The sequence below is a fragment of the Eulemur rufifrons genome, chromosome 16 (genome assembly GCF_041146395.1).
Source record: "Eulemur rufifrons isolate Redbay chromosome 16, OSU_ERuf_1, whole genome shotgun sequence".
NCBI classification, from domain to species: Eukaryota; Metazoa; Chordata; class Mammalia; order Primates; family Lemuridae; genus Eulemur; species Eulemur rufifrons.
In genome coordinates, this window is record NC_090998.1 from 17,400,104 (window position 1) to 17,417,275 (window position 17,172).

General features: G+C 33.5%; 1 protein-coding gene across 6 annotated transcripts in view; it reads left to right on the forward strand.

Moving 5' to 3' along the window:
* PIK3C2G (phosphatidylinositol-4-phosphate 3-kinase catalytic subunit type 2 gamma) overlaps positions 1-17,172 on the forward strand; it is a 372,544-nt gene that overhangs the window by 89,505 nt on the left and 265,867 nt on the right. For all 6 annotated transcript variants that reach the window (XM_069491534.1, XM_069491537.1, XM_069491533.1 and 3 more), the window contains 2 exons: positions 11,395-11,517; positions 16,340-16,373. In XM_069491534.1, the coding sequence (XP_069347635.1) occupies positions 11,395-11,517; positions 16,340-16,373 (157 nt within the window). The remainder of the gene's footprint in view (positions 1-11,394; positions 11,518-16,339; positions 16,374-17,172) is intronic.

Here is a 17,172-nt window from a genome sequence, read left to right on the forward strand (position 1 = left end):
CTCTTCTATTCCATTGATACCCTGAAGTGTAGGGAAAATTTCTAAATTCATTCTGCATTCTGAAATTAAGAATAGAAGAAAAAGAAAAATTTTCCCCAAAGGTATTACCGAATGCTTACTTCATGCAAATTACTGAATTATTTCCTCATTGGAATCAAGGGAAATGAAAATCCAAACCATATTCTGAAGTTGCTGATGATCTAGACAGCATATTCACATAAATAACTTACATAGTGGTAGGTATACAGAGCAAATCAGTATAAAACCAGATCTCAGCCTAGGTAAAACAACTAACTTCCGATTCAATTTTTTTTTTCTTCCTGTTAGCCTCTAATACATTGTCTCCAAAATTCTTATTAAAATTCCAGTTAGAATATTAGAGAAAGTTAGCAATCCCTACCTCTAATGACAGAACTTACACTAGGATCTAGTAGCTAATTGAACTAACTATAAACTAGATGGGCTAGGAGTGAGGAAAATCAATTCATGCTTTAAAATGTGGTTTGGCATCATGAAACATCTGCTTGGTATGAAAAGAGCTGAGAACTTCCAAATGCTTCTACCATACAGTCCATAACTCAGATGCTATACAAAGTAGATAACCAGGAGAATATGACATCTCTATTATTCAGGTTTAAGTAATTCAGTAAGGAAGGCAAAATAATACTTATCTCACACTTGCTCAAGTCTAAAATCCAACTGTAGTCACCTAGACTAGAAAAAGGTATATACGAGTAGAAAGAAAGAGGGCACAGAGGGATTTTATAGTATATATTTAGCTTTCAAAGAGTGAAGCTCTCTTAGTAGCAAGCAAATCTATTGTTGGGTTTTTTTCAGAAGTTCCAATTTCAATCATAATTTAAACATAGTGGCAGCCTAGGAAAAAATCAGGAACAGAGATTCTAAAGTCAGACAGGTGGATATGTCAACCCCCTACCACTATGAAAGTGTTTTCTTCAGCCTTCCTAGATTTCATATTATTCATCACTACAGTGAAGATAATAAATATAATACAATGATATTTTAATAATTCACAAAACAGTAGATGTAATGTGCTTAATACATCATAGTGACTGGAACATAACAATTGTTCAAGAAAAGATAAGTGCAGGTGTTACTTTATTGCTATTACTACTACTGTTTTCATCACCACCATTCAAGTAGAGGATTGTATAGGATCCAAAAGAAAACTGTCACAAAATTGATGTGCAGTCACAATAGAATATAAGAAAAAGTGGAAATGGAGCAAAAATTCATAAGAAGAAAATAGGACAAAATGAATAGGTAACAAGGACCATTTGAAAAGGCACAAAAGGAGAAGTCATGGAAATAAAGGAGATAAGATCAGACCACAGAAAAATGAAGCACAATTCCATATTAAAACCTACCTTAGCAGAAATAAAGGGCAAACTGAAACTACTAAAAGTCAAAGCTATTATGTATAGACTACTCCCAGATTTGAAAAATTATAAAAATGTAAAGTAAAAGTAGATCCTCAAACTGGAAGGTAATCACTAGTTAATATAATTTGGGTTCCTAGTGAAATAGAAAGAACTGGAAGGTTTGTGCAAAGAAATAACGTGGTCTGACATTCTCTTTGCAATCTGTGTAGTGAATTATAAAATACATGAATAACATTATATACATACAAATTAAAAAAATAACAGAGCAGGCACTCATTAAAAAGTAAGTTAAGAAACAAAATATTGCTGGTATCATAGGTTCTGTCTATGTGCCACTTCATATCTGCTCTCCTCGACATAAGGTGAAAAATACTTTGTAGCTTTTCTTTATTATTTCATCACCAAAGTTTGTATCTATTAGCAATGCAAGATTTTGATTTCCTTTCCAAAGTCTACATAAATGGAATCAAACTATGGGTACTTTTTGAACCCTGTGTCTTTCTTTCAATATTGTTTGTGGGATTTATCCACTGTATTCTATGTGGTTGTGATCAGTCCATACTCATGGCTGTATAGTATCCATTAGAATGGACCTCAACTTATTTATCTATTCTACTACTGGCGTACATTTGGAGTAATGGAGTTTTTCTAGTGTATGTACCTACGATCATAGATTTACAAAATAATATGAAACAGTTTTCTCATAAGGTTGTTCACATTTCACATACATATGGAAGTTCCCATTGTTCCACTTTCCCACAAACATGTAGTATAGTCCAACTTTTTAAATGTTTGCCAACGTGAGGTATGTATGATATTTTGGGTGTAATTTTAATTTTCTTGAGTATCAATAAATTCATGATTCTTTACTTTTTTCAAAATGTAACATTCAACTGTCCTCTTTTATAATTTACATGTTCAAACTTTTGTTCATTTTTCCACATTTCTTTATCTTTTTCAGATAGAGTCATGGGAGTCTATGTGTTTACTCTTCCTTTGATTATGTGTGTTGTAAATATCTTCTGCCAGTTGGTGGCCTATCTTTTCACATTCACTATGATGCCTTACTTATTAAATCAATTTTCTCAAAGTTTAATTTATATAAAATAAAATGTACCCATGTTAAATAAAAATATTTCGCCATTTTTTAAATTGAACTATATGTTCTCTTATTATTGAATTATAAAAGTTCTTATGTATTCTAGAAGACAGTTCATTATGAGATACATGATATATGTATTGAAAATATTTTCTCCCAGTCTGTAGTTTATTTTTGTTTGTTCACTTGATTATTTCATTTATTTATGCACCATTCAAAAAGTAAAAATTTTTAATTTTTTAATTAACTTAAAATTTCTCATCTTATTTAATAAATATTTGCCTATATGAATTTGTATACATTTTCCCCAACCTTTTTAAAGACTCTTTGTACTTTAAGCTGTTTTTTAGTTCAGATTCATTTCGAGTTACTTTTTGCATGGGTTAGGAATGCAATGTGATTTTGCATTTCTAAATGGATATCCAGTCATTCCTAAATAATTTATTTTAAATTATATGCTTTTTCTCTATTGCATACTCTTGACAAATTTTTCAAAATCATTTATCCACGTCTATATAGATCTAGTTCTAGACTTTCTTTTCTGTTCCATAAGTCTATATGTCTATCCTTACATTGATTCAACACTGTCTTGATTGCCATTCTTTTATAGAAATCAGGCAATATAAGTTCTCCAATATTGTTCTTTTGAAAATATATATTTGGCTGTTTAAGTACTTTGCTACAATTGTGTTGAATCTTTAGATCAATTTAAGGAGAACTGATATTTTAAAACTTTGAATTTTCTAGTCCATGAGCATTCAATCTAATCTAATCCATCTCTCCATTTATACAGGTTTTTTAAATTTCTCTTAGCAATGTTTTATAATTTAGAGTACAGGGATTATGTATATTTTATTACATGTATCATTAAGTATTTGATGTTTTGGTATGATATTGTAAATAATATTTTATATTATTTCCCAGTTATTTGCTACTAGTATGTAGAAACAAAAATTACTTTCATATTTTGATCTTGTATATTGTGTCTTGTTGAATTTACTTTTTATTTCTAGGAACTATTTTTTAGATTTCTTAGGCTTTCTACATATACAGTTATGTCATCTGTGAAATACTGTTGCTTTTTCTCTTCATTCTAGAGGACTTTTATTTCTTTTACTTGCCTTATTACTTAATACTTGCCAAGATCTCCAATAGAATTTTAATAGAAGTGATGAGAACAGAATCCTTGCCTTGTTATTCTGAAGGAGAAAGTTACAGTCTTTCACCATTAAATATGAGGTTATTTGGAAGTTATATAGTTGTGATATGAAAAGTTAGTTTCCTTTTATTAGGTTGAAAAAGTTTCTTTCTATTCCTAATTTACTAAGAGTTTGTATCTTGAATGGATAATGAATTTTGTCAAATGTTTAATCTGCATTTCTAGAGAAGCATATATGTTTTTTCTTTTATTCTTCTCAAATTTTAAAAATATCTTTGCATTCCTGGGATTAACCACATTTACTAAGAATTTGTAATCTTTTTCATACATTTCTAGCTTCAACTAACTAATATTTTGTTAAGGATATTGGCATCTATATTTATGAGGAACATCAGTCTGTATTTTTATTTTCTTACAATATTGTAAAATTGATTTTATGTCTACCTTAAATGGTTTCATTCACTAGTGAAACTGTCTGCTCTGGGGTTTTCTTTGTAGGAAGGATTTCAATAAATTCAACTTTTTAAATTGACATAGAACTAGTTAATTTTTTAGAGCTTTAAAGCACAAATTCTCCTCTAAGTTTTAGCGGCATCCAACAAATTTTGACATGTTTAGCCATCATGTCTTCAAATTCCTCTTATTCCATTCTTGTTTTTCTAAAACTTCAATTGCATGTATGAGTCTGTCTGACAACTTTTAGATGTTGTGTTCTGGGTTCTCCTCCCATTCTTTTTTCCCTTTGTGTTTCAGTTAGGATGATTTCTCCTGACTTATCTTTAATTTCATTGATACTTTCCTTATCTATGTTCAATCTGCCAATGAACCCATTGAAGGAATTTTTCATCCCTAACATCATATATATTTTATATTTCTATCATTTCCATTTTACTTTTTCATACAAGTTCCACCTCTCAGTTAAAATTCCCCATCTGTTCATGTCTGTTGTTCACATTTGCCACTAGATCCTGTAATATATTAATGATAGTTATTTTAAAGTCCCTGTCTGATAGTTCTAACTTATGGGTCAATTCTTAGTCTGGCTTTGTTTATTGTTTTATCCACTGACAATGGGTTGTATTATCTCGTGTTTTTGTGTGTGGATCCTTAGTTTTGATAGAATGCTACACATCATGTGTAGAACAATATTAAAGACTGAGGTAAATTGTATTCACACCTGGAAATGGACAGTGTTCTTCTGCTATGCCAGTGGTCCTCAATCTTTTTGGCACCACAGACCAGTTTCATGGAAGACAATGTTTCCAGGGACCAGGGGCTTGGGAATGGTTTTGAGATGATTCAAGAGCATTACATTTATTGTGCAGTCAAACCTCTCTGCTACGATAATCTGTATTTGCAGTTGCTCCCCAGCACTAGCCTCACAGCCTCAGCTCCACCTCAGATCAACAGGCATTAGACTGTCAAAAGAACACAAAACCTGGATCCTTCACATACATAGTTTGTAGTATGGTTCGTGCTCTTATGAGAATCTAATACCGCTGCTGATCTGACAAGAGGAGACCTTATGCCATGATGCGAGCAATGGGGAGCAGCTGTAAATAGAGATGAAGCTTCTCTAGCTCCTCCTCCACTCACCCGTCACTCACCTCCTGCTGTGTAGCCTGGTTCCTGACAGGCCACTGACTGGTATCAGTCCACGGCCTGGGGATTAGGGACTGCAGCGTTGTGCTATTTGCATGTGGTGCTGATACAATCTAGTCAAGACTGGAGCTTTATTTGTGTTTTATTGTTGCTATCATTATCATCAGGGCACTACAGACTTCAAATTCCTCTGGTAGTTAGCTATTATTATTTGTGCTTATAGTGGAACCTGTAGTACTCTGAAATTTTCTCCGTGTTCCTGCTTCGCCCTCAGCTGTGAATACTCCTTGCTTGTCTGTGTCACAGAAAGGTTCTCTCTCAATGCTCTCGAACCTCTCCCGGGAGTACTCTGCTCTTGCTTATTTATTACTCAATGCTAGACTCATTTTGGCAGTGGGGTCATGGGGGTTCTATGTTGTAATGATACTACCACAGCCTCAGGTAGACTCTGTACTTGAGCTTCAGGATTGGGGCTTTCTGAGCATCCCTGTCCCTCATCCATATGGCTGCCAAATTCTGTCTTGTATCTGCAGTTAGTACTATGCTAGAGACAGGTCACTGCTCCTCCTCCCTGACCTCTGATTGTTATCCTTGCAGAATCTTAGACCCAAGAAAGGTTTTCTTGCTGCTCCCCCAGGAGTGAAAGGATTTTGCTTCTACCTTTCTCTCATCAGCAAAGGAGCTTCACCTATGTCCTACCTGTCCTCCAGAGGCAGACTGTTTTGCTTTTTACTTCTCCCATAGAAGCAAGGGATTTTTGTCTGGACAAGGGATTTTTGCCTGGGCTCAGGGTGACAGAAGGTTTGCTGCCTCTCTCCCCAACAGCTTGAGACTTTTGCTTCTTATGAAAGAAGGATTCACAGAAGTGGACAGGACTCCATGCCTGTCCTTCCCAAAATAGCTAATCACCTACACACCTGCCCCACTAAACAGGACTTCAGCTTCTTGCACTGCCTTCGATATTTGCTCTGAAAAACTGGTAGGTGTCCCGGAAAAGAACTTGCAGGTTATTGTAAACTTCCCACGTGTCTTGGGCTTCCTAATATTTCAAACTGACATGCTAGCTGACATGCTGTTCTTTAAAAATTTGTTACAATTTTGGCTTATTTCTTCATTCCCATTTCTACGGTGCCCACTTCTTTTTCTTTTACTCTGCCAAAGATTGAACACTTGGTATGCTCCATCTCTCCTTGGAGGGGCCGTCATTCTTTTTAGTTCAATTTAGTTGGTCACCTAGTGACCTTACATTTCTGCTGGGGTCAGGAAAAGTTATGATTTTGTACATTATCTTGATTTCTTCATTGTTACTGTGGGATCAGATTTTTTTTAATTTTAAGCCAAACTGTGACTCCAAAGACTATCTTTAATATTTAAGGAAAAATAATTTATAATAGTTCTAAGTACTGAGCCAGGAATGAAAATCATTCTAAATTCTCAATTTGTCTCCAAATTCATTAATTGAATTTGATAATTTTAGTATGTACACATAAATAGAAACCCATTAAAGTTTATATAAAATCTGGAAGATGTTAAGCTGTTTCATGGCTGCTTAAAATGCATATTGCTTTAGTCTCCATCACACGTAAATGAGAGAGGGGGAAAAAACCCATGCTGTTTCATTTTGTTTTGTTTTCCAGAAAGATGCAGAGGAGAAAAGTTTATCATCAGTCTTTTCCAAAGTTCAAAATACTTTGCAGGTATTCTTAATATCTAAAGCGTTAGAATGCTGCTCCTTCAAAGTCTATGATACATCAAATATTTCCTAAGATAAGCTTGGAATATAGTACATAAGATCACAGAATTGTTTTCAGTTTTCATTAACCCAAAGAATCAAAGCTAGAACAAATTTAGAGGTAGTCTAGTCCAAATTCCTATGCAATGCAAAAATCTCCTCTAAACAATCCTGGTTGCTCAGATACCTGTAATGTGGAACAACTCTCCTTTCAAAAGGCAGCCTACTCAATTTTTGGACAAAGAATTCTAAGGAAGATTTTTCTCATATTGAGCCAAAAAGAGCCTCTCTAAATTTTCAACCATTTGTTCTAATTTATCATTTCCATTTCAGAGCTACTTACAGTAAATCTAATCCCCTTTTTACTGAAAAGACCATCAAATATTTGAAAATGGTTATGTTTCATTTTTCTTCTGTTTTTTTCCAAGCTAAAATTTCCTAGTACCATCAACTACTTATACATTTTTGTCCATTAAGCTGCAATCTTATGGCTTATTTCTCTGCACACTGTGAGTTTCAACTTTTTCCTCCATTATCAAAATACTAGATGTTCTGAAATATTACACGCCCAGCTTTCAACTTTTCTTTTTTCTATGCATGTTCTCTCTCACTCCAGGCAATCATATTCAAATTCTTGGCCAGGTTATCACCTCTATAAAAATGATGCCCAGGCCTACCTTTAAGATATCCCTTGAAATAGGGTACTAATCCTACTGTGTTTTGCGTCTGTAATTTCTCATAATATAGATCAGAAGTAACAGAATTGATAAACTTTAGGCTGATTATTCCCTTCCTTCTAGTGTGTGTGTGTGTGTGTGTGCATGTGTGCACGCACACACATGGGTATATGTATCTATGTTTGGGGAGAAACTCTGTGGATAGGGTTAAAAAAGTGTTTCTACACAGCAACTTTGCATTTGCTTCTGCCTGCATCCAAAATAGTCACAATAGCCTAGTGCCATTTTTAACAAAAATTCCCACTATAGGTAGTATAAATGAATACTCCACAGCCACATAACACACACTAGGGTTTCAATTTCTCGGGTAATCATTTTCTTCAAAGACTGGATAGAGAGAGCCTTCTTTGAAAGTTCTCTTGGTCAGTGGGCATAGATTTTCTTCTCCCACCCCTTGCAGCTGGCCATCTATCCCGTGTCTGGCTTTTATTCGGGATCTTAGGTCCAATTCCTGCTCTCCTACCTCCACCAACTAGTTTGGGCCTAAAATTGCAGCATTTGTTGAATGTGAGCAATAAACACTAATTCCTAAGCCTGAGCATCTAAATCTAGTCAGATATGTCCTCCAGGTCACTGCAGCGTCAACGTTGGAGCTACTACTCAGACTTGAGGTTTCCTCTAAATTTCTGCCACCCAGAGATTCATCCTCTTTGTTTTGGGCTAAACTGTGCATTTGCATTTTTTCTTATAGTTCATCTAGTGTTTATGTGAGCATACCAGTTATGTGTGCATGTGTGTGTGTCTGTGTGTGTTTGTGAATAGCATGTCTATGTTTTCTCAATCCAATAGTTTCTCAATCTAGAACTAGAATCCCATTGCATTTCCCCAGGCAGCTCAAGCTCTGTGTAACAAAAAATATCTTTATCGTACTACCACAAATTTTCCCATTTTTTTCTGTATTTCTGCCATAATTAATGGCACCCTGTGCTCAAATGTAAAATTTTGAAATCATCTTAAATCCAACCTTTTTGTTGGTTCTCATATCCAATTAATCAGCAACCTAATTTTATAATTACAGTATTTTACTTAACATATCCTAGCAATCACAGTGACTCAAGAATATAATGAATATAGTATTTATCTTTCAGAATATTTGTGAAGATTAAATGAGATAAATAGGTTAGATAAGAAATACTGCAAGGTTGGAGTTTTAGATTCAATAAATCAGCTACCAGCTACATAATGACCCCAAGTCAACCCAGCATTTGTATTTTAATTAGTACTATTTATGGATTTTCACAAATTCACATATCTACTTAGAATATATGAATGAAAAAACAAACAGTACCTAATATGTACCTCTCTCATAGTTTTCATGATTTTCTAATTTTCATTTTATTAGTTATTTGTGCATGTACAGTGCCTGATTTATAAACTGAAACTTCTGAGCAAATAAATAAAATTAATTAATTAAACATTAAAATTTAGGCTTTATTCTCTGCCAAGCACTTTTTCATATTTTATCTAATTTAATCTTTATAATAACCTTATAATTATTATTATTCCCACTTTACAGAAGAGAGAATTTAGGCACGTGAAAGTTAAATACTTTGATGACAGTCACAAATAGAAAGGGGCAGACCTAGGATTTGGACAAATGGATCCCAGCTGCAAAGCTGAAAGTAGCTGAAAGCTACCATGCCATTCTAAATGAATATATTAACAGCATATTAATAGTGGGATTGCTGTCCTTTGGGGAAATTCAATTTGTAAAGTCCATTCTCAAATCAAGTACCCAAAACTAAACTCCAGTTTGGATAATATAATATACATGGAAAATGTGGTAGAATTCTTAACTTCTAGTTATAGAGAGTATATGTCTTCTGATTCAATTTAATAATGAAGTAGATCTGGTAGCCACATCACAATGTTGATTTTTATTGAGTTCGCACATAAATGAAACAACTGACTTTTTTCCATACGGATTACTCGTAATTTTTCCTGTTATTATAAAATTGAGTAGTTGTACTTTCTTAAACTGTGAAAGACTTAAAATATACCCCAATTAAATTGCAACTTCTTCCTTTTAGCTCATTAATAAAATCTGTTGACATTTTTGAAATCCTTATTTTGTCTTTGATAGTATTAATTAGTTATTTTTCCTGGGTTTTTGTCATTAGCTTTCAGTGTTTGGAAAATCACATATAAAAGATATTGGCAATAAATTAAAAAATACATATTATTTTTCTGTAGAAGAGGCAAATCGGGATCCTGTTAACTTAAAACTAGTGTTGTGTCTCTGTATTGATGTTTTGTTAAGAAAATGCTGTTGGCTGGGCGCGGTGGCTCTCACCTGTAATCCTAGCACTCTGGGAGGCTGAGGTAGGTGGATGGCTTACGCTCAGGAGTTCAAGACCAGCCTGAGCAAGAGCGAGACTTCGTCTCTACTAAAAATAGTAAAAATCAGCTGAACATGGTTTCGCCTGTAGTCCCAGCTACTCAGGAGGATGAAGCAAGAGGATCGCTTGAGCCCACGAGTTTGAGGTTGCTGTGAGCTAGACTGACACCATGGCACTCTAGCCCGGGTGACAGAGTGAGACTCTGTCTCAAAAAAAGAAAAGAAACGAAACGAAATGAAACAGCAAGGCAAGGCTCAGCTCTAGAATAAGGAGAGGCAAAATCTTTTTGTGCCTTGAATTCACATCTTTGTGTGAAAAAATAGGAAAAATATTTTTCATCTCTGCCTGAAATAAACTGTTCTAATCCTCCATTGGAATGACTGTGCTGCTGGTAAGAGAGCCGATGTGCTTTGAAAAGCCATCATTGTTAATGATATAGACAAGGTACATAAAAATATTGTACAGTGAAATGCGATTAGCATGGAATTAAAGAATAAAGAGAGATCTCTCACTATAGTTAATGGCAATACATGGAAAAAAATAAGGTCAAAAGAGAGCAGACTTTTTTTTTTAAAATGAATACTTATAATATTTAAGAAAATGTGCAAAGCTGAGATATAGAAACACTGATGAAAAGCTCTTAAAATGGGGACCAGAAAACCTTTGTATATTTTAAAAGTAGCTGGGGTTTTTGACATCAAGAAGAATATTTGTCATCAGTGATTTTTTGGAAACATCAGCTGCTTCAAGGATATTGCAATCAAATGATTACCAAGCACTCTAACACCACAATTGGGTTTCTCAAGTTTGTTCTGAACTCTGTGAATCTGATTTTTAATAAGTTTGTCCTCTTATATACTGATTCCAAAAACAAATGCATTCTGAAACTCTACATGGGTCTGCCATCATTACTTTGTTTTTAAAGTGTTTTGTAGAAACCACAGACTTTGTCTGAGTTTCCCTCTCTCTCTCTTACTCTCTTCTTGCCTCCCCTCTTCTTCTGCCTCCTCCTCTCCTCCTCCTTTTCCTTCTCTCTCCCTCTTCCTTACTCTACCCCTCCCACTACCATTCTCTCATTTTATTTCAGGTAATGTTAAGGTGGAGCTAAGTAAGTTCTACCTTTGAGCTTTGACTCAGTGAAAATTGTGGCCCCCGGCACAGGATAACCAGAGTCTTGAGAACTTTCTTTTCATATGAAAGCAAACAATCACATTTTATTCCATTTCCTCTTCATGATGAAGAAGAAGAAAGGAGTAGTTTGAGGGTAAATTAGTGTCCTCTCCATTTCAATAAATGGTAAGACGTGAATCTTGTCATTTCCAGGAAAACGTGGATAATATTATTGAAGAAGTTAAAAAAATATGCAGTGTTCTAGGGTGTGTGGAAACCAAACAAATTACAGATGCAGCAAATGAACTAAGTCTAATTCTTCAGAGAAAAGCAGAGGTAAATATATTCATCTATTACACAGTAATTATTTTAAACCTGAGTTCAATAATTACTTAAGGAGTGAAAGATTTTTTACTAACCACTATATTTCTGTGAGTATGTGTGTTTGTGTGTGTCCATGTACACAGAGTACATTTCAATTATGTGGAAGTAATGGCAGCCTGATTCTACTATGCCAAATGCATTTAATTAAATTAAAAGGAAATTTCTTATACCTTTGAAATTTGTAACTATTGTGTAACTTCCAAGTGAAACTGAAATCAATCCTACCTAGATGAATGTACTTGTATAATATTCACATGCAAGTGTTTGTATAGGCCGTTAATGTCTCTCATGCACACAAGTGTACATAGGTATAAGTTTCATGTGTGGGTGGATAAGTACATACATAAAAGATCAGTTTTTGTGGCATCTTTTACTGAATTTGCAATGTACACTGCTTCTATGATTTCTGAGTGAATTTCTCTAAATCCCACATCCTGTAATGATTTCCTGGTCTGGGCAGTCTGATGTAGAATTAAAGTATGATTATTGCCCAAGAAAAATACTAGGAAATTTGGTCACAATAAATCCATTCATCTTATTAGTGTAGCAGATGATAAAGCAGAAAGATATAATAATAATAACTAATATTTGCTAAGGCATTTCAATATATAAAATAGTTTCACATATGCATTACCTCCTTTAATTTAATTTTTATTTTATTTCAATTTATCCTCACAACAATGTTGTAAAGTTGGTATTTTAATGTTCATTTTATTATTAAAATCTCATGCTTAGAGTGCTTGTGTTTAGAGAATTAATAAGTGGCAAAATCCAGACTTGAAGCCAAGCCTTTATACCTATACCAGTAGATGTGAAACTTCGTAAGGGAGAGTGAGCACATGCATTCTTCAGCTGCATGGAAGAGAACAATGGAGATTATACTACCTTTGAATATGCCAGCCTTGAAATTTCCAAAAGACTGATTTAAAAATGTAGACAATCATATTATTATGTATAAATCATTGTTCTTATTGCTCATTGCTTTAAATAGATGAATGGCTATGAAAATTCAATAATTTCTTAATGTTGGGCTTTCAGTGTCTTATTTTAATTCAGACTTTTGTGTGATTAGGCAGTAAAAATAAATGTAGAAATTTAAATACTTTATTTACATGAACAGCGAGAATGATGATTCTGAGGAGTCACACTTTCAAAATATTTTAAAAATAAACATGGATTAAACACTAAAAACACGAAGCATTAAAGAAATCAAAGTTTAAATAATATAATCAATAATTCCCCAAATTCCATGTCTAAGACAGATTCATGTTTATTTTCCTAAATTTTCCTTAAAGAGGAAACACCTACTCTTTTACTTTCCAATTATAGAAGAAAAATGGAATAATTATGTAGTCTCTAACACTGGTTTTGTGTGTAACTATGAAGGTCTATGGTCTTCACAAATAATACCAAAGTAAGTAATCTGATGTGATCACATTTGATTTGATCATTTTTTTTTAATCTGTGTTGGAGTAAAAAATATATATACCACAGTCTTCAAAAGCATACACCAGTATGTTTTGAAATAAATATTTTGATGAACTTAAAAACTCGGAAATCATGTAGCGCTAAAAAAGCTTTATAATAGGTAAAGTTAAGTCAGGGTAATAATATAGTGAGAATTAGCTTTCAACAAGTAATTAATTCTCTTACATTATCACACTTTGGAGACATTACAAGAACTTAGAGCTGACAATAAAATATCATGAGCTTAGGGTAATGAAAAGTAAGTTCCAGAGAGAGGAACAGGTCTGTCTCCATGAGTGGAGATGACCCTGAGTTTAAAGACAGAGTATGGAAAGTATAGTACACTCTCAAAGTCAGTAGAGAGCAGACTGCTCCAATAAGGAACAGTGTCATCCCAGAGTTAGGGTCTGTCCTTTATTATCCCTAGTAATATGTTAATTCGAGAGTGGAATATTCATGTCTTTTCAGGGAGTGGGTGGAAATTTCCAGAATAATATGTCCTCCCATTTTCTATCCTTGTATGGCTGGCTCTGGAACTGTCATGGCACTAGGGGGTGTGAGTTTTACTAGTTAATGAGAAAAAAGTTATCTTTGGTCATAAGCTCCTACCTTCTGCACATGCTCCCAGTCAGGAAAAGTCCCTAACCTCAAGTTCTTGCTGTTGTGTTTGCTTTTCTTGGTTTTTATTGGTCCCAACCCTCAGCCCTTGACCACAGTCCCCTATCGCCTGCCATGCCACCTGCATACCCCTCATCGCTACCTAACATCCTGACAAATATGAACCATTGCCAGAGCAGGAGACCAGAGGAGCATATGTGCACACGTGTCTTCCCATCTGTTAAGACTATTTGGTTCTTTTTCAACTTTAATGTCTATCTCTTGGTGAATTGGTAGAAACAAACAACCAATCAAAGAATGAGGAAAATACAATTTTAGGGTGAAGTTCTGTAAATGATGTTAAAGTACTCCTAGATACAAAAAGCTTTATCTTCAAAACATTCATATTCTGAAACTCCCTAAAAGAACAAAATGACAATTTTCTCAGAAATATCAAACATTCACTGTATCTGAAGCCAAAAGAACTCTGCATGGAGAAATTGATTACTTCCTAGGAAAGTTATGAGGAATTATGATGCTCAATAAAAGCTCACATTCACATTTCACTTTCCTTATGTGCTAAGTTTTGTATAATTCTTCTTTCCAGCTTTTAATTCATAATATCTGTATATTAATTCATCTTGTATTTTGATAAGACTAAAATGATTTTTATGTATAGAAATTTAAGAGAGAGTTGACAATTGTGAGTTTTATTTAATATATGTCAGTGGTTATAATATTCAATATTCCCCCCAAAATGGATCGTATTTATTTGAACAGACTTTTAAAAGTTTATTTGTTCTACATCAGTAGCCTTCATACTTTTTTCCATCTCTTTTTCCATTCTATCTTGTGAGCCCACCTATATAAGAATATTGGCACATACAGTAAGTACATTTTCCAGAATGTGTGCAGTAACCAGCTGCAGTTCACAATGCCAAAGCAATTCAGTCTATCCACCCACCACGAACTTAAGATTGAAGAAATACTGAGAAATACAGGTCTTATGCCAAAAAACTCTGAAAGTTGAGAAGGTTTTCTTTTCCTTGGCTGTACGTTTGGTCAATGTGCAAGAGCCTATTTCCTGCCACACGGGGAAGTAATTAGGTATTTATTAAATGTAAGTTTTGGCAAGATGAAGAATTGTATCACAAACACAGTTGTACTCTATTTCATGCTCCCACCCAGCACTAGAAACAGTTTTTCATCCTTTAAATTATATTCCAGAAGTTCACATAATATATTTCCATTAAATGCTCACACAATAGAAGAGCTACAAAGTAAAATATATGGTCTTTCACACTGTGGCGTAGGTGGATGTCATGGTGATTTTATAATACAAGTCTGTATCTCTGAACAAAATGAATTCTAGTTAAGCCAGGGTAACATCTTTAATAGTTTCACCCACATGGATGGGGTAAAGATCTTCCGAATAGTTAAGACTAGTATTAATAGTTGAAACTATACTCAGTGAAATATTTTACCTAATAGAAATGCTTCTGAGAAGGTTCATGTGAATCATGCTTTTAACTAAAAAGTTGTGTGTAAATTTAATCACATTTTAAACATGATAGAGATGTTCTTTCTCTAAAGAAATACTGTAGTAAGTCCTTTGATTCAGGAAAACAATTATTCCCTAATTTATTTGTTTGAGAAATCTGGCTTTTAATTAAACACATTTCCTTAAAAGTAAGCCTTCAAATTTTTATTTTTTAAAAAGTCTTGAACTTTTAAATTTTTAAAAATTTAGATTTAAAGTAGATTTTATTAGAAAATTTAATTTTCTTTTGGGCTGAAACCTTATTTTTCAGAAAAATCTATGAATCACTTTACATAGTATTCATGAGAATTAAGTTATAACCAGCAAATCTTAAGCCACCAAAGTAATTCTAAGATTCCAATAAAATGGAATTAAAATGGATCTTATTAGAAAATTTAATTTTCTTTTGGGCTGGAACATTATTTTTAGGAAATCTATGAATTACCTTACATAGTTTTCATGATAACTAAGTTATAATCAGCAAATCCTAAGCCACCAAAGTAATTCTAGGCTCCCAACAAAAATAAAAATAAATAAGACCACCACACTAATGGACATGAACTTAAAGGACAATGAAAATGACAACAAACAAATAAGATTTTAGATTGTACTTTTTATTTAAAGTATGACTCAAGGCATTTTATTTTTCCAAGTGTTTGACTATCATTTCTTTTAAAATCAGTTGAAAAAGAAAGAAATGAAACTACATAGTGATTCTGTACGATTTTGCCCACCTCTTTTTGGTGCTGCGCAGAGTTTGCTGAATGACTGCAAAAAATAAGAGCTGGACACACTAAACAGAGGAGAATTAGAAATGCACTTATATAAAAAAATTAGTCACTATCATGGAAGGGAGATTGAGCTTGGGCAATATTTGTAGAACTACTCTAATAATAACAAAAAGGTTGAACCCATTCTAGCAATTTATTTTTATAAAAATCAAATAACCTACATTATTCATTATAATATTCAGAAGACTTTTCTTTCATCACACAATTTAGCTTTCCTCTGTTTAATAAGAAAATTGATATATGATGCCAAGGAATATTTTGTCTTTTTTTTATCATACCAGAGAATTTATAGTGTTCAGATTTTGGATATTATTGATTTGATTATTTTATAAATTTGTTGTCTGAATAATACATATATTTTGCACCCTTTCTTTTTCAGAATTTTTATCAAAATTCAGAGACTTCAGTAAAAGGTAAAACACTCTTGTACTCAAATATTTTACAAATAAATAAATAAAAGAAAAAAGTTATATTAATAGAACCCAAAATAATTTTTTCAATTTTTCATCCAAATACTGTGGTAACACAAACACACAGACACACACAAACACAACGCTTTTTGAGAGGAAAAATGCTTTGTTAAAACCCTTTTATCAATGGAAGTGAGTATTCTGCAAGAGAACAAAAATCTAAACTCTCTAACCTTTTAGCTTGAATTGTTTTAAAATACTGAGAAAAATCAGATCTATAAAAGTGAAAAAACTGAAAATATTCTTATAACCATTCCAAGACACTGCAAAATTTTACCATTTACCTATGAATAATTATATTTTGATGTAAGAAAAATCAGAAAAGTAGCAGATGTCTATACTCAAAGTCACCTATTTCAAATTTAAATTCAAGCTCTATTTGAAGACTAAGTTAATGTAACAAATAGGAGGATTAAGTTGCTACTTTTTACCTCTCTGATCCTAGACTAAACTCCTTGGTCCTCAGGTTTCCTAACATGCATAGAAGATATGATGGGATTTAATATGCAGCCTGTGGTCAGGGTTGTTCTTGTTTGCATATGGTAGATGGTATTTGGCATAGGAACACTCTGGGTATCTTCAAGGAAACTGTCTGCCTTGCAGATGTTCAATCAACACCCTTGTATTCAGAGGACTCACTGGAAAACAAATGATAACTCGGCCTTCCCTCCACACCCTTAATAGTTTCAGTAAAGAGTTATGTACAGAGGGATATCCCCTCAACTATAATTCCCACCACTCA